The following is a 22,807-nucleotide window of genomic DNA, read 5'->3' on the forward strand; positions in this document are numbered from 1 at the left end:
TATGAAACTGTGATCTTCTGTTACCTAGTTTGTTTTTAAAGGCACATTAAATTAAACAAAACTTCTCTGCTTGTCTGAGTCCCCTTCTAAACTCCCTTCTGCTCTCTTTTGTGTATTTTAGATGTTTTAATGATGTTCTTTTTTTCTTCCTTTCTCCTTTCCTCCCTTCTTTCTTTCTTTCTCTGTCCTTTCCTTCCCTGTCTCTTCCTCCCTTTTTTGTTCCTTTCTTTCTTCCCCCCTCTCTCTTTCCTATCTTCCTTCCTCCCTCTCCTTTTTTCTTTTCTTACTTCCCTCTTTCCCTTTCTCCCTCATTCATGTCTTTTTTTCTTTTTCTTTCTTTTCCATCACTATCATTACTCACCTACTAACCACCTCCAACTGCAACTCCACCACCAGATATTAGCCCTTCCTTGCAACAAGTATAATCAAGCAAAATGGGATGGTGTATAAAAAGGTATGTCTCATTTTGAATCCACAGGTGGCTTCTTCACAATGGTAAGAAGTAGGGAAGCAATTTGCAGTGGAACAAGAGCTGAATTTGGAGTCTGGGGATTGGTGGCAGCTCTGGTTCTACTACTTACTCCTTGATGAGCTCAAGTCACTTAGCTTTGTTGTTTCTCAGTTTCCTTATCTGTAAAATGAAAGGGTTGGACTAAAGGAGGAGTGCTTAGCTTGAGATCCACGGACCGCCCCCCCCCCCCCATGGTTTACAGGTCTATGGATAGATTTCTATGAGTCTGTGAATTTGGTTGGAGAAAAAAATTACACCTGTATTTTCACTAGGCTACAACTGAAATTTAACGTTTGCTAAATTACTTTAATACCTGGCTCTGAGAAATAGTCTCTAGAGTTTACTAGACTGTGACCAAATGGACTTCAGGACACAAAGGGAAAAACAGAACCTTTGGACTATGCTTCCAGGAGTAAATAAATGATTGAGGCTATGAAGTACCATCATCCCCATTCGACAAGAATCATGATGACTTGTCCAAGGCCTCAAAGCGGTGGTCCTTTGAGGACCTTTGACTCTAAGCACAGCTCTCTTTCTCTTGCCATTCTGCATCTTCTGATCTGAGGTTCAGTGTTCCTTACATTCTACCATAAAGCTGCTTACTTGCTCGATTAAGACAATCCATAACTTTAACATTTAAATGGCTCCCTAACGCAAACATATTGTCCCCTTTCTGTAAGATACTGCTGCATGTATAGTACAGCCCCAGTTCATTCTCATATGCCCAAAGGCACTATTAGTTGCTGAGAGGCGGGGAGACAGAGGGGAGGAGAATTCTGCAAAAGGCAAAAAAAAGGGGAAGGTGTGGAGGGTGGATAGGTGGGTAAAAGAAGAGCTGCGTGCTCTCAAGCATAAGCAAATTCAAAATTGGGGGAGGGGTGGCTCTTTTCACAAAGAGTCCATCCACCCAAGCGTCTTAACCAATCAAATTCCTGGGGACTTCCTTAGGACCTAACTACCATAGTCTCCATAGAATGCTAAAGTCAAAGATATGAGAAACTGGGGGTGGGGTGAAGAATTCAGAGAGTCAAAAGCAAGACCAGGGGCCAGGAAGTGCTAGAAGAAGAGGACAGGGAGTGTGGAGAAGGGATGAGAATCTCGGAGCTCGGAACTGGAGTATGGGATTGTCTCATTTCGGGAAGAACTTGCAGACATTAGTGGGGAGGAGCCGGGGCGGGAGGTGAAGGGAGCTGCAGCCGAGATCTCAGGGCTTGCGCTGGACTTTTGAGGGTAGCAGTGACCCTGGAGAATTTGGAGAAAGAATTCTCCCTAGGAAAAGACAATTACAAATAGATCTTTTCCTTATCATCACCTCTGTTCCTGGTCCCTCTTCCCTACTTCTCTGGGACAATTCATGGCCAGAGTGACCACAACTTATGTGTGCTGTCAGTGAGATAACTTGAGTGCTGAAAAGCTTTTCCGTTTTCCTGCCCGAGAGGGTGTCTTAACAGCAAACCCAGGAGTCGCTGCGAGCTCAGCAAGCTTGAAGATATTTTCCGCTCCACACCAAGGCAGTGTTTTGATTGACTGCCCTCTTGACTTTTCAGCGCGTTAGTCCTTTCTGGATTCTCCCCCTCCTTTCTCTACTGGTTTGCGCATGTGCAATTGACCCAATCGGCCCATGGCGAGAGATTGTTTTAACTCCTCTTGCCTCAACTCACCACGCTCCTCTTAACACACCCGCTAAGATCCAGTCAAATTGGGCTACCTGCAGCTTTTCCCAAAACCCATTCACGACCTGAGTGCTTAATGCCTGGAACTCACACCTCATACCGCTCTGTCTCCTTCCTGGCCCCCACCTTCAATCTTCTCTGCTCTTTAACTCTATCTCCCCCGTCAATTGGCTGAGATGTCCAGGTATTTTCCCCATTAGTTTGGGTTTCCCAAAGCCCCTTCCTGTTCTTTATAGTAAGTGGAAACAGAGTTTGTGCCCATTAAGCAGGGAATGGCTGAATAATTTGGGAAAGGGCATACTGCTAGGCATAAGAAACGAACAATATGAAGAATTCAGGGAGAGGTGCTTTTTCTCAAATACTTGTTCTTTGCCTTTTTAGCCCTGTTATTCCTTGTGACTCAGACTTCTCTCTGACCCCTATTATTCCTCGTGACCCTGCCTTCTCCTTGATCATTCATTCTTGCCCTCCCCTTTGACTCCTGATGTTTGATTTTCCACCCGTCCCCCTACTGTGACGTTCGCCCCAGTGACTGGACGAATATAGGCACCAGGGTTACTGTCTCTTGGATACTAAAGCAAACAGTCGGCATCGCGTCTGCTGGTAGCGAAGGGAGAAGCGGTTGATGGCTGCATTTTTGTAAAAGGAGATTCACGATTCCATGAAGTTCTCTTTTGTTCTGAACACCTCCAGCTACGATGAGTGGCAAAGACAAAGAGACATCAGACAACAAGCTGAGCGCAATCCTGTCTGTGAGGTGCTCTGACTTGCCTCCCGCCTTCTTCGAACTCCATTATCGCTTGTGACGCTTTTTCTCCTGCAAAAATTATTACCTTGTCTTTTGACTTCTGTTGCACCCTATGACTCTGCCTTTTCACTGCATTATTACCCTTTCATCACTGATTTTTCGTCTGAGATGCTCATCTTAGTCTTCTATAGATCTCTACTCTCTTTTGCTGACTTCCACTCCCTGATTAACTGTCACCTGGGAGGCTTGGCTCTACTCTTGTTCCCCCCACCTGAAATTATGCAAGTAAATAGACTCAGTACAAGATGGCTTTTTAAAATGTCTCCATTTACCCCATTACACGTATTTTCAGTGTACCCAACTCTACTTCATACATACCTGATTTTTTTTTCCACCCAGGTTTTCACTTGCTCCTTACTTGCTCGATTAAGACAATCCATAACTTTAACATTTAAATGGCTCCCTACCGCAAACATACTGTCCCCTTTCTATAAGATATTGCTGCATGTGTAGTCCAGCCCCAGTTCATTCTCATATGAAGCTCCTCATTCCTTTCTTTCTGCGAAGTCTTGTTTCACTTGTACCATGTTTAACTTTTCATACTACTTAAGTCAGCAAAGAATCATTCTTCTATCTGCTAACATACACATCTTCACCATTATCGTTATTTAAAATATATATATATATATATACATATATATCTGTTTTTGAAAGTACACTATAAAAGAGGGTGAATGGCTGCATGATACTTTATAGTTAGAACAAAACTTTCTTCCGGTTCTTTTCGTCTCTAAATACACATGCTTCCATCAGTCCTTAGTTTCTCCCAGTAGTGGCCAGAGAGGAATTAAGTAAAATAAATTTATTTATTGTCAAGGTCCATCTTTAAAGATTTGTGTTTAAAATTCTGTAATTCATGACACAATCTGGATAGACAAAATACTTTGGGAGATTTTTTTAAAGTCAGTAATATATCATTAGGGGAGGGAAATGGCATCACTTTAAGATTTTTTTGATGATTCTTTTGTTTTCTTTCTTTAAAAATGGCTCAGTCTGTGTAATTATTAATGGTAATGTATCCTTTCCCAAAGATGGGTGCAGGGATTCCCTGTGAAGAATATTGCTTTTATCAACAGCACCACAATTTGCTACCCTTGTGGCAATTTTTTAATTTTTGTGAATATGGAAAAAAAGAGAAGGACTGTTCTACAGTGTATGAATGGAAAAGTGGGTGCTATGGCAACTAATATTCCTTATGAAGTGGTGGCTTTTTCAGACCAGAAGCTTAAACCCTCCATCTACATATACAACTTCCCTTCACTGACCAAAAGGGCCAAATTAAAAGGTAATCTATGAGAATTACTCATTCTGGAATTGAAAAAAAAAAAAAGTATCATAACAACCTAACAACTTAAGCTATTCTTTTTGAAGAAATGAAAACTTTCAGAAATATATCCTTGGAGAGAAGATCCAGACATTAAGAATTGGATTAATTAATGAACTGGAGAAGTCAGTCTTATGTTCAGTTGGAATGTCTTTTTCAAAGTGGTGATAATTGGTTATGATTTATTGAAAATGTAGTTGGATTCCTATTTGTGCAGCTATCCAAAATGACTGATAAAAATAATTGGGTGAAGTCATACAGCATAAAAATGACTCACACATACAAATAGCCCTTCTACCTTCTTTCTCTTTGAAAAAAAGCACTTAAGTCTCAAAGGGGTTCAGGGACTAAAGGTCTTGGAGTTACTATTAGTACCATATAGTTAAGATACAATATATCTACATATGCATGTAGCTATGTAGATGGATATATTTACATATCTATCTATGTAACTAACTAATAAAGTTCAGATACAAGGAGGTTTTAGAGGCCTAGCTTGGGAACCTAACCATAACTTAGGACATTGTTTCTATGGAAAAAATTCATTCCTTACAATTGGCTTATAAAGAAACTTGGAACACAATATATTCTTAAGTTATGACATACCTTATACTGTACTCATCTTTAAATGAACCAACTATATATAATTTGGCAATATGGCAAGACACTTTTTCAAGCATTTGAGAGCTCATAAGTCTTTTTCAACTACTAATTAAGATTGAGATTTGTCTTTAAAATAGCAAAAATCCATTTGGCACAAATAATATGTTATGAACTAGTAGTAAAATTTGTATCACTTTGTTTGAAAAACTAGATAATTGTTTATTCACCTAAAGTCAAAACATATGATTTTCAGGTTCAAAGACTTGTTTCAGGATACTACCACAAAACAACACTGTTATTTTTTTCAGATGGAGTAAAACTAAAATTTATCATACTTGTCCATGGCAAATGGTCTCCTCATCCATTTATATTCAAAAGTTTCTAAGTCTTTAAAATACAAGAAGAATTGGTTCTATAGAGGATTTGTGTTATTAATATGTAGGTCTTCTATTTCATTTATGAGGCAGACATTTTTTAACTGGGAAAATCATCTAAAATATGCTTTGAATTTATTGTTCAAAGCTTTAGCTTTTCATAAAATACTCTAGATCAGAGTAAGAATTTGAGGACCTTGCTTTATGAAAACTTTATTGTGTTGAGATATCAAAATATCCACCAAATATGAAAGTTTCAGGAGTAAATCTGTATTATAAAATTTGATTAACCCTGTTTGAGGCAGGTATGGTACAGTGTGGGAAAAAAAGCCCTTGTTCTGAAGTCAGAGAACCTGGGGTCAAACTCAACCTCTGGTTCTTCCATCTTCTGAGACCTTAAAAAAGTTATTTACCCCTAGGCATTTTTCCTCATCTGTAATGTGAAGGATTTGGAAGAGAAGGCTTCTGAGGTCCCTTCCAGCTTTACATCTGTGATCCTATAGGATAGGCTATCCTCAGTTAGACAGAGGGAAAAAACTTAAAGCACTGCTGGGGAACTTTTCTTCTTATTGATGATTTATGGTCCCTGGGCCTCTAACACAGACACATTCTAAAAGAGTGGGAATGGACCCAAAGGTTTCATCAAGAATACATCATTAACCTTGTAACACTGATCCCTCAGAGTCAACTCTCTTTGGCATTTCCTGTGTCCAAGACAGGGGCAACCTGACAGTATGCAGAACACAAGAGACTCTCTCCGAAGAGACTCCCTCCTGCCCCCACCCAGGCATACAGTAGGAGGAACAACACTCGAAGACCTAAAAGAAAAGAACCCCAGAATACTTGACCCAATTGGCTTCATTTCTGTGCTGTAGAGGAAGAGACCGGTGTTTTCTCCAAGCTTTATAAGTTACCATATGGCAGCAGTGGGGCCTAATTTTTTCCTGCTTTACATTTGCAGGCTGCAGGACAGAGAGAGAGAGAGAGAGAGAGAGAGAGAGAGAGAGAGAAAGGTTTTTTTTTTTTCTCCTTTCACTGAAATGGCTGCCTTCCTGTACCCATAGTTCAATTGTGCCACCTTCCTTGCTATGCTAAATGGTTACTAACTTAAGAAAAAGTCTTATAGTTTCACTAAGTTTCCCTTTCTCTTTTCTTCTTTACCTCATACCATTCAGAATCTTCCCCACTATCTCCTTCACTCCAGTCGACACCCTTCTATATGTACTCTCAATCCCATCCCCTCCCAATTTCTTCAGTTGATTGCATCCATTATCATTCCCACACTGTCTTATCTTCAAGATCTTCCTATCTCCTGACTCCCCCTACCTAAAAGCCACCCATGTTTCCTCTGTCTTTAAACAAAGCAAAACAAAACACATACCTCACTTGTTCCTGCCATTCTCACTAGCTATCTCCCTTTATAGTAGTAACTCCCCTTTGTGGCTGAATTGCTTTATAAAGTCATTTACATTCAGTATGTCCCCTTCCTCTCCTCTCATCCTTTTCTAAACACTGCAACCAAAGCTCCCCTCTCCAGAGTTGCTAGTGATCTCTTATTTGACAAGTCTAATGGTCTTTTCTTAATCCTACAACTTCTACATTAAGTTTAGAAAGCTATTTTTAATTTTTATATTAAAATTTCATGTGTTAAATGATTCAATAGACAAATTTAAAATATATCTAATATGTGAATGTATATAGACATACAGTATATACACATTATAAACATATATATCTATATGTTTTTCTCTGAGATTGTGGTGAGAGTGGAAAAGAGAGACAGAGCCAGATACATGTATGTAAAGTGAGAGGATAATGAGAATAGATCAAGATATACATAGCCACAAAAAGACAGTGACTGTAAACCACAGAAATCCTGAGAATGAATGATATATAGAGACACAGACATTCATAATTATTTCCATCCTATGACATTTCAGGGTATTGCTGATATAAGATTTTTTTTTTATTAAATTCAGGTATTTTTACAGGTAAAGGCATCAATGGGCATCTTAGATTTGACCTAAAAGGAATCTTAGAAACTTTCTAATCCAACACTCTTCACTACCACTACCTCATGTTACATGTGAGGAAACTAAGAATCAAGAGTTTTAGTGATTTCCTCTTGTTCGCACAGCTAATAAGTGTCAAAAGTGGAATTTGAATTCTGGACTCCATGTACAACTTTGTAATCACTATTCTATGCTGTCTCTTAACTTTTTCGTATACATCCTGTAGTTATTAGGAAACTAAGCTGAAGGCTCTAAATATGACCTGAGAGGACTTGTGGGTTTTATAACCCTTATCTGAAAGTGCCAAAGGAAGTAAGTTATGGTAACTATTTAAATAAAGCAAATGTAAATTCAAGATCATTAGAAGAAATTTCCCAATGATTTTTTGTGAATAGTGTTCCAAATTGGTGAAAATTTGCCATTTGAAATCATCCTGGGAAATATATTTTATAAGGATTAGCTCTCCACAGAGAACTAGAGAAGGTAACAATATTTCTTTTATTTTATCGCTAGAGTCTGTTTTTTAAAAGTAACTTCTAACATTTTTACTCCAAGTTATTTCTGAGAAAGGGGAAAAATGTAAGTAAAACACAATATGAGAGCATTGCATATGGGAAAAGAAAATTACAATTCAAATTAGAAAAAGGGAAATGAACTCTATAGAATGCTTGATCTGAAGACATACCTAACATGGATCTGATTTTCTGCATTAGGGAATGCTCAGTTGGACTACACTTTACTTGAATTTAGTTACTCTGGAATATACCTGGCTAGTTACTCTGCAATTCCAGAACACGAAGTAACACTTTGGTAAGTATCCACATCTAGCACATTTTTGTTTTACTTGGAGAAAATAAACAGTCTTAATGTTTTTCATTGGTGGTTTAAGAAACATATTTCCTAACTTGATAAAGGAGAGATAACAAAACTTAATTATTCATGAGAATTTAAACTATCTTCAGAGAATATGATAATCTAGGTTTTAAAAAACCTAATACAAGGACCCCTTAAAGGACAAAGTTTTTAGATAGATTTTTTTAAATATTTAATTTAATATGTTGTCATTGAAAGGAACATGGGAGATAGCAGAAGTATCACAAAGCATGAGGAAAATACCAAAGTTTGTATTTTAAATTTGGGACTAATATCATAATTACTAACAAATATTAAGCTATTAAGTACAATATATTATGTTAAACTCTGGATATAATAAATAAGACATATCTGACTCCAAAGAGCTTAAAGTCTAGAGGAGAGATAGAAGATATGGATTGATAGATATAGATACATACATATACACAAACACACACAAATATATATATTATATATGTAAAAAGATGTAGATCTTGAACTCCAAAGTTCTTTCATTGTTTTCTGTAATAGCAATGGTCTAACAATATTATCCAGTTTGTCAACAAGGTTTAAGCAATTACTATGTAGCAGATGTTCTGCCTAGTCTTGAAGATTCAAACAAAAGAAAAAGTTCCTGTCCTCCAGGAGCTTGCATTCTAGTGGAAGAGAAATGTAAACTAATTACACATGTGCAAGGAAGGCAGTTGAGGCTCTTAGAAAGGCCTCTTGTAGAAGGTGGAATTTGAAGCCAGAGAAACTTAAGAGGTGGAAATGAGGGTCCAGAACATGCAGGATGAGGTGGGTGTGTGTGTGTGTGTGTGTGGGTGTGTATGTGTGTGTGTGTGTGTGTGTGCAGAGATCAAGTTTCTATTGGAGGAGCTACAAGTAGATGGAAGAGTCAAAGAGGAAATGACATGTAAGAAGATTGGGATGGTAGGAAGAAGTCAAGTTATGAACCTTTAAGTGCCAAACAAAGGGATTTATATTTTATTCTGGAGGTAAGAGGCAAATACTGAAGCTCACTGAGGATATGTGTGTGTGAGTGTGTGTGTGTGTGTGACATGGTAGCCAAACTTTTACTTTAAAAACAGCAGCTGAGTGAAGGATGGATTAGAGTTAAGAGAGACTAGAAGCAGGGAGAACAATTAAAAGGCTATTGCAATAGTCTAGGCAAGAAGTGATGAGAGTTTGAACTATGATTGTGGCTGTGTGAGTAGAGGGAATATACCAAAGATTGTGGAAGTAGAAACAACTAGATTTGGCAATAGAATGGAAATGTGGGCTAAACAAGTTAAAAGAGTTGAGGACGATACCAAAGTTGTAAACTTGGGTGCCATCATCAGGAAGGCCATAGAACTCTCCCTTGCAATAGAGAAGCTTGTAAGAGAGGGCAGGGAATTGAATATATGAGTTGTGTTTTGTTCATATTGAGTTAAAGATGCCTACAGCATATCCAGTTCAAGATGTCAAAAGGTAGCTGATGAGACTGGAGCACAGGAGACAGTGAAGTTGGGTGTACAAATCTGGGAATCAGCTGCATAAAGAAGATAACTCAACCACCGACATCTCCATCTCTGGGCTTCTCTGGCTTCCTTCAAGCCTCAGCTAAATTCCCAATCTTCTGCAAGAAACCTTTCCCAGTCTTCCTTAATATTAATTCTTTCCCTCTGAAATTATCTCTGAATTATCCTGAATATATTTTGTTTGTACTTAGTTGTTTGCATGTTGTCTTCCCACACCCATTCAACTATAAACTAGTGGAAAGGAACTGTTTTTACTTTTCCTAGTATCCCCAGTGCTTAGTATGGTGCCTGGCACATAATAGACACTTAATAAATGTTTGTTGACTTGAATCTATGGGGATTGATAAGGGCACCAAATGAAATAAATAGATAGTATGGAGAGAGAAGACGACTCAGGATGGAGCTTTGAGGAATACCTATATTTGTGGTTGTAACACTGATAAAGCAGAAGTGGCTAAGGAGACAGACAGGAGAACCAGGAAAGAAGAGTGTTCCCCAAACCCAGAGATGAGACAGTATCTGAGAAGAGAAAGAAGGTCAAATGTTGCAGAGAGGCCAATAAGTTTGAGAATTGAGAAAAGCTCGTTAGGCTTGTCAAATAAGAGATCACTAGCAACTCTGGAGAGGGAAGCTTTACTTGCCGTGTTTAGAAAAATATGAGTGGAGAGGAAGGGGACATACTGAATGTAAATGACTTTATAAAGCAGGTTAGCCACCAAGGGGAGTTAAGATAAAGGGGGATAGCTAGTGAGAATGGTAGGAACAAGTGAGGTATGTGTTTTGTTTTGTGTAAAGACAGAGGAAACATGGGAGTCTTCTAGGTAGGGGAAGCCAGGAGATAGGAAGATCCTGAAGATAAGACAGAGTGGGGATGACAGTGGGTGCAATCAACTGGAGAAATTGGGAGGTAATGGGATTGAGGGTACATATAGCAGGGTGTAGACTGCAGAGAAGGAGATAGTGGGAAAGATTCTGAATGATGTGAGATAAAGAAAAAAAGAGAAAGGGAAACTATTAGTGAATGGCCTCAATTTTTTCTGTGAAATATGAGGTGAAGTCCTAAGCTTACAGGTAGAAGGAATGGGTGACTTGAGAAGCTGGAGGAGAGATGAGAACTTCTTAAACACTTCTACTCCACGGAGAATCAAATAACAAATTGATGGGGGAGAAGGGAAAAATCTTTATGTTGCTACAGAAAGTGCCCAGTTAAGATTAAATAACACAAATTTATAAGACCAAGTGTCTCAGCCTTCTCCCACACTGAGCAATTTATGGCTCACCAGGTCTCTGCTCCAGCTGACTTTTGGGTGGTCAGAACTGGCCTCAGTTGGATATTGTGCTCTTCCTTCTGGCTTGGTGGACTGCCACACAGCTCCCCACATGTACAATGTATCATCCTAGTGACCTGTCCCACTCATTTCATTGTTTGCTGGACTGGCACCAGCAATTCAAAGCCTGCTTTCTCCGACACTGGTAGTTCAGAGCTATTGGCAGTTCAGAGATTTGTAGCATTGATGCTTTCAGGTTGCAGCCCCCAGTAGGCTTTTACTCCTAAAGGGCTTTGACTAAGCTGATTGTTGAGGCAGGAAGAAATTTCCTCAACCTGAAGCTGGGGTCTCTACTGCATGGAAAGAGGGAGAGTGGGGACCAAGGTATAGGAGTGGGATTTGATGTAAACCTGCGTCTTGTCCTTAGGTCTGCTAGTGCAGCCTTGCTGCTAGTAATGTGGGAATTGGGGGGAAGGGTGCTGAGTCAGTTCAGGGTCAGCGAGCACCAGTTTCTGCATTTCAGGGTTTGTTTGTTTTCTAACTTTCTTTTGGGTCCTTGGTGTCATAGACCATGGAAACAGCTGAAGTTGTTTTATCTTTGGTGCATAATCTCTCTTTTGGAGAGGTCTGAAAAGTAGTAAGGATTGGAGAACATATCTAGTCTATCATCTTATTACTCCTACAACCCTGAAGTCCATTCAATAGCATGTGAACAGGAGCAAAGACAGCAGTTAACACAATTAATTACTAAGGAACAAGCATTACTAGACTGTAAGCACCAATACAATACTGCAGGAAGATTGGTTTATACATCTTTATCACCGATAGAAACTTGTACTTTGTATTCAATAAATATTTATTGACCAAATAATGAATAAATCTATGATAAAAATTCTGGAGAATGAAAGATCATTAGGCATCACAAGTACCTTGTCACAATGGGTAGTCAGTCATATACCCTTTTTGGATTTTTTTTGAGGAGGCTAGGCAATGGGGTTAAGTGACTTTCCCAGGGTCACACAGCTAGTACGTTTCAAGTGTGTGAGGCCGGATTTGAACTCAGGTCCTCCTGACTCCAGGGCCGGTGCTCTATCCACTGTACCACGTAGGTGCCCCCATGTGCCCTTTAAAAAAGAATCTAGACCTATCTAGACCTATTTTCTGCACTGATGCAGATCACATGTATTCATGACACCAAGGCTGGCCTATTAACAGTCCCATGCTGCTTCTCTTTTCACACATATATGCAGTACTTAAACAGACATTTAAAAACAGAAGTATGATTATATCAGTAAATCAGTCTTTTTACTATGACATTTTGGTCTCAGTCTCTGGTATGCTGAATTACCTGTTTGGATTACAAGTATTATTCAGATTCTAATAATGAAAATTAATAGGTATGGATTACTCTGGCATTACATTACCTAATGCATTAAATATATATTATTGTGGTTTACATGTAAAGTAAGATTGGGTATCATATTAAAATATTTGTAAGCTTATTAATGTCATATAATCAGCAATGTCATATGTACACATAATTAAACAATACTTTTATGAGATTTGAATATAATTATGTTTTGCCAGGTGGTGCAATGTTAGAGCACTGGATGTGGAGTGAGAAAAATCTGAATTCAAATCCAGCCTTGGAGACTTATTAGCTATGTGTCCCTGGGCAAGACACTTAACTTCTGTTAGCCTCAGTTTTTTCATCCGTAAAAAGAAAAAAATAATAGCAACTACCTCTCAGGATTGTTGTAAGGATCAAATGATGTAAAAATTGTAAAGTGCTTAGCACAGTAAGCACTATAGTAAGGCACATAATAAGTACTATAGTAAGGCACTAGTAAGCACTATATAAATGTTAGCTATAATAATAATTATTGTTATTTCATAAAATGATTTTTTATTCTTTTAAGGAATTGGGAAACAAAAGTCATTTTGTGTAGAAGATCACAACCAGGTATGGAAGTAAGCCAGATGACGTTTAACCCCATGAACTGGCGCCAACTGTGCCTATCCAATACAAATTTTGTAACTATATGGAATATTGAAAGATGCAATACGGATCATTATTTTAAACCAAAGTAAGTTACATAAAAATAACAAAGGCATTTTTCTGCATCAATTTACAATGACCATTAGTACTGTCAGTGGTTTAAAAATTTTATGCAGTGATGCCTCCCTTTTAAAAGCGTCATGTCCATTGAAACATTTTTTTAAAAAATTATTTACTTTTAACATTTTTTTAAAAAAATGTTGAGTTCTAGATTCTCTCCCTTCCTTTCCCCATTGAGAACGCAAGCAATGATATCAATTACACATGTGAAATCATGCAAAGTATATTTCAATACCAGCCATGATGATAAAAAAGCAAGAAATGAAAAATTATATTTCAATCTGTACTCAGAGCTCATAAGTTTTCTCTCCGAATATGGATAGCTTTTTCATCATGAGTCCTTTGGAATTGTCTTAGATCATTGTATTTTTCAGAGCAGTTATATCTTTTCAATTGATCATTGTTATGGTATTGCTGTTACTATGTACCTGTTCTCGTGGTTCCCCTCACTTTACTTTGCATCAGTTCATATAGGGTTTTTTTTAAAAAATCATCCTAATCACGCTGCTTGTCATTTATGTCTAAATCTTGCATCCATTTTGACCTTACCTTGGTATATGGTGTGAGATATTGGTTTATGCTTAGTTTCTGCCAAACTGCTTTCCAGTTTTCCCAGCAATTTTTGTCAGTCAGTTATTGCCTCGAAGCTTGGATCTTTGGGTTAATCAAACTCTACATTACTATGGTCATTTACTACTGTGTATTGTGTACCTACCCTATTGCACTGACACACCATTCTATTTCTTAGCTAGGACCAGATTATTTTGAAGATTATCATTTTGTAATATAGTTGGAGATCTGGTACCTTCCCTTCACATTTTTTCCCATTGATTCCTTTGACATTCTTGATCTGTTCTTTTTTCTAGCTCCACAAAATAATTCTTGGGTAATTTGATTGATATGACACTAAGAAAATTAATTCTGGTAGAATTGTTATTTTTATTATATTGGCTCAGCCTACCTATAAACAATTACTATTTCTCTAGTTGTTTAGATGTGCCTTTATTTGTGTGAAAAGTATTTTGTATTTGCTTTCATATAGTTCCTGGGTTTGTCTTGATAGGTACACTGCCAACTATTTTATATTGTTTACGGTTATTTTAAATGGAATTTCTTTTTCTAAGTCTTTCAGCTTGGTTTTGTTGGTAATACTTAGAAATGCTGATGATTTATGTGGGTTTATTTTTTATCCTGCAACTTTGCTGAAGTTGTTCATTTTTTCAACAAGTCTTTTAGTTGGTTCTCTAGGATTCTTTAAATATACCAATATATAATCTGCAAATAATGATAGTTTTGTTTCTCCATTGCTTATTTTTATTCCTTCAACTTATTGTCTTATTGCTATAGCTAGCATTTCTAGTACAATATTGAATAGTAATGGATATCCTTGCTTCACCCCTGATCTTGTCAAGAAGGCTTCAAGTTTATCCCTATCACAGATAATGGTTGCTCTTGGTTTTAGATAGATAGTTATCATTTTAAGAAAAGCTTAATTTATTCCTGTGGTTTCTAGTGTTTCTAATAGGAATGCGTGTTGTATTTTGTCAAAAGTTTTTTTTTTTTTTTTGCTTCTATTGAGGTAATTATATGATTGTTGCTTTTGTTATCAATATGGTCAATTATGCTTCTAGTATTCCCAATATTGAATGACTCCTGCATTCTTGGTTTATATACCACCATAGTCATAGTGTATGATCTTTGTGATGTATTGCTGTAATCTCCTTGCTAGTATTTTATTTAAAATTTTTGCATCACTATTCATCAGGGAAATTGGTCTATAGTTTTCTTTCTGGCTTTGCTCTTCCTGGTATAGGTATCAAAGCCATGCTTGTATCACAGAAGGAATTTGGTAGGACTCCTCCTTTACCTATTTTTCCAAATAGTTTATATAATATTGGGAATTAATTGTTCTTTAAATATTTGACAGAATTCACTTGTAAATCTATCTGGTACTAGAGATTTTTTTCTTGGGGAGATCATTTATGGCTTGTTCAATTTCCTTTTCTAAGATAGGGTTATTTAAGCATTCTATTTCCTCTTCTGTTAATTTGGGCAATTTAAACCTTTGTAAATATTCATCCATTTCAGTTAGATTGTCAGATTTATTGGCATAGGATTGGGCATTATAGCTCCAATAATTGCTTTAATTTTATCTGCATTCACTCTTTTAATTTTTGTTACTAGTATTTTGGTTTCCTTCTTTCTTTTTTTTTTAAATCAAATTATCCAATGGTTTATCTATTTTTGGGGTTTTTCTTTTATTTTTTTAATTAATTAATCTATTTTGAATTATCAACAATCACTTCCATAGGCTTTTGAGTTTTAAATTTTTCTCTTCCTCCTTCCCCACTTCCCTCTCCAAGATGGAATGCAATCTGATATAGGCTATACATATACATTTCTATTAAACATATTTTCACATTAGTGATGTTGTAAGTAAAAATTAGAACCAATAGGAGGAACCACCAGAAAGACGAAACAAAATACAACAGAAGAAAAAAAATAGCAAATAGTATGCTTCCATCTGCACTCAAACTCCATAGTTCTTTCTTTGAATGTGGAAAGCATTTTCCATCATGAGGCCTTTGGAGATGTCTTAGATACTTGTATTTCTGAGAAGGGTTAAGTCTATCAAAGCTAGTCATCACACATCATGGCTGTTATTGTATACAATGTTCTCCTGGTTCTGCTCACTTCACTCAACATCAGTCCATACAAGTCTTTCCAGGTTTTTCTGAAATCCGCCTGCTCATCATTTCTTATAGCACAATAGTATTCCATTACATTCATATACCACAACTTGTTCAACCATTCCCCAATTGATGGGCATTCCCTCAATTTCCAATTCTTTGCCACAACAAAAAGAGTTGCTATAAATAGTTTTGTACATGTGGGTCCTTTTCCCATTTGTATGATATCTTTGGGATACAGCCCTAGAGGTGCTATACACATTTTTATAGCCCTTTGGGCTATCTGTTATTATATCTGTTATTTATACTTATATCTATACCCATACCCATATCTATATATCATCATCTATGCCTCTATCTGTGGCTAATCATCATCTATATCAATGTATTTTTATATTATATACATATTGTGAATGTCCAGAGTTGTTTGCATGTTATCATCCCCCATTAGATTATGAGCTCCTTGAAGACAAGAACTATTTTTTTGTTTTTCTTTGTATCCCTAGTCCTTAGAACAGTGCTTGGAACTTAGTAGGTGCTTGATAAATGCTTCATGATTTGACATGATTTATGGGTGACCTTAAAAACCAGGCAGTATAAAATGATCAGAAGTTCTAAAGGAACAGGCACTGCATTGCTGAATTGCTGAGTTCCTACTTGATTTTCTGAATTCATCACCTCCTGAGGAGAGAGCAGAAAGCTCAGAAAGAGGTATTGTATGTAATAGTGCTTTGTAATCTGAAAAATCAGATTGTTGTTTTGATTTGCATTTCTCTAATCAATAACGATTTAGAGCATTTTTTATATGACTATTGATCGCTTTAATATCTTCATCTGAGAACTGCCTGTTCATATACTTTGACCATTTATCAATTGGGGAATGACTTGTATTCTTATAAATTTGACTTAATTCTCTATATATTTTAGAAATGAGGCCCTTATCAGAGAGACTGGTTGTAAAATTTTTTTTTTCCCAATTTTCTACTTTCCTTCTAATCTTGGTTGCATTGGCTTTGTGCAAAAAACTTTTCAATTTAATGTAATCAAAGTTATCCATTTTGCATTTTGTTATGTTCTCTATCTCCTGTTTGGTCATGAATTCTCCTGTTCTCCATAAATCTGATAGGTAAACTATTCCTTGCTCTCCGAGTTTGCTTACAGTATCAACCTTTATATCTAAATAATGAACTCATTTTGACTTTATTTTGGTATATGGTGAGAGAGTTTGATCTATGCTGAGTTTCTGCCATACTCTTTTCCAGTTTTCCCAGCAGTTTTTGTCAAAGAGTGAGTTCTTATCCCAGAAGCTGGGGTCTTTGGATTTATCAAATACTAGATTACTATAGTCATTGGCTACTGTGTCTTGCATACTTAACCTATTCTACTGATCCACCACTCTATTACTCAGCCTGTGCCAAGTAATTTTGATGATTGCTGCTTTATAATGCAACTTAAGATCTGGAATGGCTAGGCCACCTTCCCCTGCATTTCTTATCATTAGTTCCTTTGATATTTTTGGGTTTTTATTTTCATAACAACCAGTTCCTAGTTTTATTTATTAGGTCAATTTTTTTTCAATTTTATTAATCTATTTTGATCTTCAGGATTTCCATTTTGGTCTTTAATTGCTGATTTTTAAATTGTTATTTTTTCTATTTTTAAAAAAATTGCATGCCTAATTCATCACTCAAACATTTCATAAAAGTTTATGTAATTAATTTTTAGCTCATTTTAATAAAAAATTTTATAACATCTTAAACACACAAGAAAAACAACAACATATACAACACATTCATGTGCCTATAAAATCCTTGGTTATTTTCGTATTAATAATGTAATAAAATGTTTCAGTATGGTTCTATGATATTTTTTGGTGCAAAAGTACTCAGTGATATAGTTAATAACATTGCCATTCATAATGCTTTTTCAACTAGTGATTGGGATCAATATTTTGTCCCTCAGTTACAGAAGAAAATCCCCTTTCACAAAAATAAGATGTTACAATTGTTAATGAAATTTGTGGCATTATTTAATAAACCAGAGAACTCTTTATTTGGTTACAATTAAAATATAATAACATTTTCAAATTCAAATACTAATTTAGTATTAGACAAGTCTATTAACTATTCTAGAATAGATACAGTAAGACCAAATGTATCATTAATTTATCCATGGTAAATGAGTATTTATATCTATATTTCATCTATATTTCAAAATATCTAAATCTTTAAAATAAAATGAAAAGTGGTCCAATAGATCATCTGGGTGACTATTTATTAGTAGGTCTACTTTTTATTTTCAAGAAAAATATTTTAAAAATTAGAGAACATATAAAATATAATTTTGTAACTTTATTATCAATAACTCTTTTTCATAAATAGTTACTTTATCTTGCTAGATCAGACTATGATGAGGACTTTGCATTATTTTATTGGTTACTCATTTTTTCAAAAATGTTGGGGCACCTAGCTGGCGAAGGGGATAGAGCACTGGCCCTGGAGTCAGGAGGACCTGAGTTCAAATCTGGTCTCAGACTAGACACTTGACACTTAGTAGCTGTGTAACCCTGGGCAAGACACTGAACCCCAATTGCCTAACCCAAAATAAAAAAAAACAACCAAAAAAGTCTATGAAATATGAAAGTTTCAGATACACATTTTTGTTAGAAAATGAATTTGACTGATTTGAATTTGGAATCAGGGAAACCTAAGTTTGAATCCTAGCTGACATTTACTGTGTGAACCTGAATAAGTCACTGAATCTCTGTCAACCTCATTTCCCGACCTGTAAAATGAAGGTAATGTTGATTCAATGACACTACCCTCCTTGCTGTTCCAGAACAAGATACTCCATCTCTTCACTCCAAGTATTTTCTCTGGCGGTCCAATATTCCTGGAATACTCTCCCTCCTCATCTCCACTAACTGGCTTCCTTCAGATTCCACCTTCTGAAGGAAGTCTTTCCCAACCTCTTTTAATGCCTTCCTCTGTTTATTTCCTATCTTTCATATTGCTTGTTTGTATGTATTTGTCTATTTGTCATCTTCCCAATTAGAGTGTGAGGTCCTTGAGGGCAAAGACTGTCTTTTGCTTTTTTTGGATCCTTAGTACTTAGTACAGTCCCTAGAACACAGCAGAAACAAGATTAAATCAAATTATATAAAACACTTTGCAAACCTTGAAGTACTATATAAATGTTAGCTCTTCCTAAAATGGGGGTTGTGGGGTGTATGGAGAATAAGAAGGGGAGGTGACCCAGAAATTTTTCTTTTTATCCCAAACACTCTTGAAGAATCTAGCCATGAAAAAATCATAGTTTTCCACAATAATATAGAAGTGTTCTATGTTCTGCCCCACAGTCATGTGATTTTACAAAAAGCCATTCTTTTAATGGAATGCTTATCTTATTTTTACTGATGTTTTGCTTTAACATCACATTAATTCCCAAGTATGTTCTTCCACCTTCCCCTACCCATAAGCCATCCCCTTTAACAAAGATTAAAACATAAAAAATCTATTTAGCAAAACCAACACATCAATTGAGTTTGTCAGTATATGTACTATTCCATTTCCTTCATAGATCCTTCCATTATTCAAGGAAAAGGCACTGAAGTACATTTTCTCAACTCTTCTCTGAGACCAAGATTGGTCATTACAGCTATATAGTATTCAGTTCATATAAGTTTTCTCATGTTTCTCTGAATTCTTCATATTCATTTCTTTTTTACTATGTGGCAATTTTCATCTGCATGCATATACCATAGGTATTTTATCCACTCCTCAATGAATGGGCACAATTTTTTTTCAATTTCTTTATACAAAGAAATTTCTCCCAAAAAGTTCTCTGATGAATATTTTGGCGTTAAAGTTTCTATCTTTGACATCCTTGGGATATAAACTTGTAGTGGATCTTTGACATCCTTGAGATATAAGCTTGTAGTGGATCTCTGGGTCATTTTAATCACCTTTGGACTATGTCACTATAGACATTTAATCACGATGGACATTTTAGTTACTTTTAAATCAAATTCCAAATTACTTTTCATAATGTTGGCCAGTTCATAATTCTATCAAACTGTAGCAATGTGTCTCTCTTTCCATAGCCTCCTTCAGCCTTGATTATTTGTATATTTTGTCATTGACCAACTTGGGATATTTGAGGTTGAACCTTGAGCTTGTTTTTATGTATGTTTCTTCAGTTTTTCAGTCATTTCTGACTCCTCATGACCTCATTTGGGGTTTTCTTGGCAAAGATACTGGCATAGTTTGCCATTTCCTTCTCCAGCTCATTTTATAGATGAGGAAACTGAAGCAAACAGGGTTTAGTGACTTGCCTGGGATCACACAGCTAGTAAGTGTCTGAGGCCAGATTTGAACTCAGGAAGAAGAGTCTTCCTGGCTATAGGCCCAGCACTATCCACTGTACCACTTAGCTGCCCGTTTTTAGTTATATTTTTTTTTTCGTTTTTAGTGATTTGAGACATTCTTTCATATGACATTTAATAGTTTGGAATTCTTCTTTTGAGAACTGCTTATTCATTTCCTTTGACTACTTATTGAGGGAAATCTTTTTGGACCTATCTGTCTATCTAGATATAGACACATAGTAGATGCCTACAAGTTTTGGATATCAGACTTTTTTTGGAGATATCTGATACAAATATTTTTTCCAGCTGACTACATACCTTTCCATTCTAGTGGTATTAATATTATTCTTGCAAAACTTTAAAATTTAATGTAATATAGATTGTCTGTTTTTGTGATTGTCTCTAACCTTTATTAGAAAGTTAAGAATTTGTCTACCCATTGTTGTTAAAGGTGTCCAGTCTGGTTTTTTTCTAATTCTTTTGTGATATGATTGTTACTATTCAGGCCATATTGCCATTTTGAGTTTATTGTAGGACATGGTAGAAAGGGCTGGTCTAAACCTAATTTTGGGAAGTCAGACTGCTTTCCATTTTTTCCCATCAATTCTTATCAACTGGATTTTTTTTTTGCATAGTGGTCAATGATCTCTAATTCTTCCCTACATGGTCTGTTCCATTTAAAATCCTACAATTTGGGTTCTTTTAGTCCAAATAATTATTTGACTTACCTTGAAAAAACCTCTTTAACCTCCATCACAGGATACCATTCTGTGGTCTCTGAAAATGAAAGGGTTGAATGGAGAAGATTGAAAGGGGTTAGTGACTTTTGTTTCACTTCTTTTTTTGTTCTGTTTTCCTGCCTTCCCTACAATATCATGAATGTTGACTTCAAAAAGAGATACATAAGTTCACAGACATTGTAAGAGCTGAACATCATCAATGTGAAATTATTTCTTTTTTCTTTTTCTTTTTTTGGTGAGGCAATTGGGGTTAAGTGACTTGCCCAGAGTCACACAGCTAGTGAGTGTTATGTGTCTGACGCCAGATTTGAACTCAGGTCCTCCTAACTCCAGGGCCAGTCCTCTATCCACTACACCACCTAGCTGCCCCTGTGAAATTATTTCTTAATAGACAATTTGATTCAATTCGACAAGCTTTTATGTGCCAGGCTACTGTAGCTACTATGTGCCAGGCACTGAGCTGGGTGCTAGGGATAAAAAGAAAAAAAAATAGTACCTGCTCTTAAGGAGCTTGCATTTTATTGAGGTGCGGGGAGAAATTATTCATAATTGTTTTGGGGATAATGTAATTTGCTGTATGTGCAGTCAGATCAAAGAACAAAAGTAAAAATCAACTTAAGAAGTAAGGTTAAAGTTAAGAAGATATTGCAAATAACAGCAGCAGCTTCAGCATGACCAATTCAGATGAACCATTAATGCAGGAAAATGGGAAATGATGACAACAATATTGACCTTGATTATCACTTTTTTTCTGTAAACGCTGAACCGATAAAAGTAATCATCATGAGAAGGCTATAGAAGCCCAGAAACCACCACTGTCAAACAAACACTTGATCTCCTTGCCAGATGTAGAAAGATGGCAGCAAAGAACCACACCAGTTTATAAAACAACTTCATTTAAAAAAAAAAAAACCAGACATGATGGCAGACAACAGAAGGTTGAGTTGTAATATTGATTTTTTTTTAAAAGGCAAAAATAGGGTAAGTGAAAGTAAATCTACAGAAAGCTTGGCACAAGACCCAAATAAACCATATCATCTTAAGAACATTTATAGGCAAAATGGGCTGGAAAAGAATAGGTGGAAAATGGAAGAAATTTTTCACTTTTTCTACAATGATCCATTTTTATTATGCTTGAAAGAGAAACAAGTATATTTAGACCCTAACATTTTAGTCAGTGATATCTATATAAACAAGCTGAAAAGGCAGTGAAGAAAATGAAATTAGAAATAGTGCCTAGATGAAACAATTACATTCTTAGAAAGTTCATCACGGAGGCAACAGAATTGTGGAAGGACCAAAGGTTCAGTTTATATGATTATATGACATCTCAAGGAGGGGAAAATACCAAAAAAAATTTTTTTAAAAAGATAGTCATATTAACCAAAAAAAGAATTGAGAAAGTATCAATAACTGGCAACCCATGTGTCTACTTTCTTATCTTTATGATCTACCCACATATCAATGATAATACCTGATAAATATATGAAGAGAGAATAGATAGGTTTTCATGAATATTTCTCTACAGCAAATTATATTTTTACATGCATATATTTGGATTAAAAAGTCCTGAAAATTAAAGATTATTAATGTAAGTTGTTAATAAATTTTTTTAAACATTTGTCTCAGAAGTCTTTAATAAGGAGTCTCCTGGACTTATGTTAAAATTATGTAAGAGTCCTTGATAGAGATCTCTGTTCCATAACCTTCTGCTTATTAATTCCATGGAAATCATAGAAGAGGGAAATGTATGCTCACCAAAGGTATTTGCCAGTGTTATAAGGGATGTGATAAGTCAATAAGCCTAACAGCTTTTCAGTCTTACAGACACATTTCTATGTCTGTAGAGATTCATCACATACAATGCAAAAATGAGCAAAAGTGAATTTTCTGATTTCATTTCAGCAGAAAGTTTTCACCATAAACATGGTTTTCTCTTTACGT

General features: G+C 36.0%; 1 protein-coding gene across 1 annotated transcript in view; it reads left to right on the forward strand.

Annotated features, from left to right (window-relative positions):
• The first annotated feature begins 2,817 nt into the window (after positions 1-2,817).
• The window catches only part of LOC114035635 (cilia- and flagella-associated protein 43-like), a 156,102-nt gene continuing 136,112 nt past the window's right edge, over positions 2,818-22,807 (forward strand). Inside the window, exons 1-4 of the mRNA XM_027851936.1 lie at positions 2,818-2,941; positions 4,024-4,277; positions 8,019-8,115; positions 12,868-13,035. Of these exons, the coding sequence (XP_027707737.1) occupies positions 2,883-2,941; positions 4,024-4,277; positions 8,019-8,115; positions 12,868-13,035 (578 nt within the window). The 5' untranslated portion in view covers positions 2,818-2,882. The remainder of the gene's footprint in view (positions 2,942-4,023; positions 4,278-8,018; positions 8,116-12,867; positions 13,036-22,807) is intronic.

The sequence above is a fragment of the Vombatus ursinus genome, unplaced genomic scaffold, assembly GCF_900497805.2.
Source record: "Vombatus ursinus unplaced genomic scaffold, bare-nosed wombat genome assembly UNPS02009205.1, whole genome shotgun sequence".
Taxonomy (NCBI): domain Eukaryota; kingdom Metazoa; phylum Chordata; class Mammalia; order Diprotodontia; family Vombatidae; genus Vombatus; species Vombatus ursinus.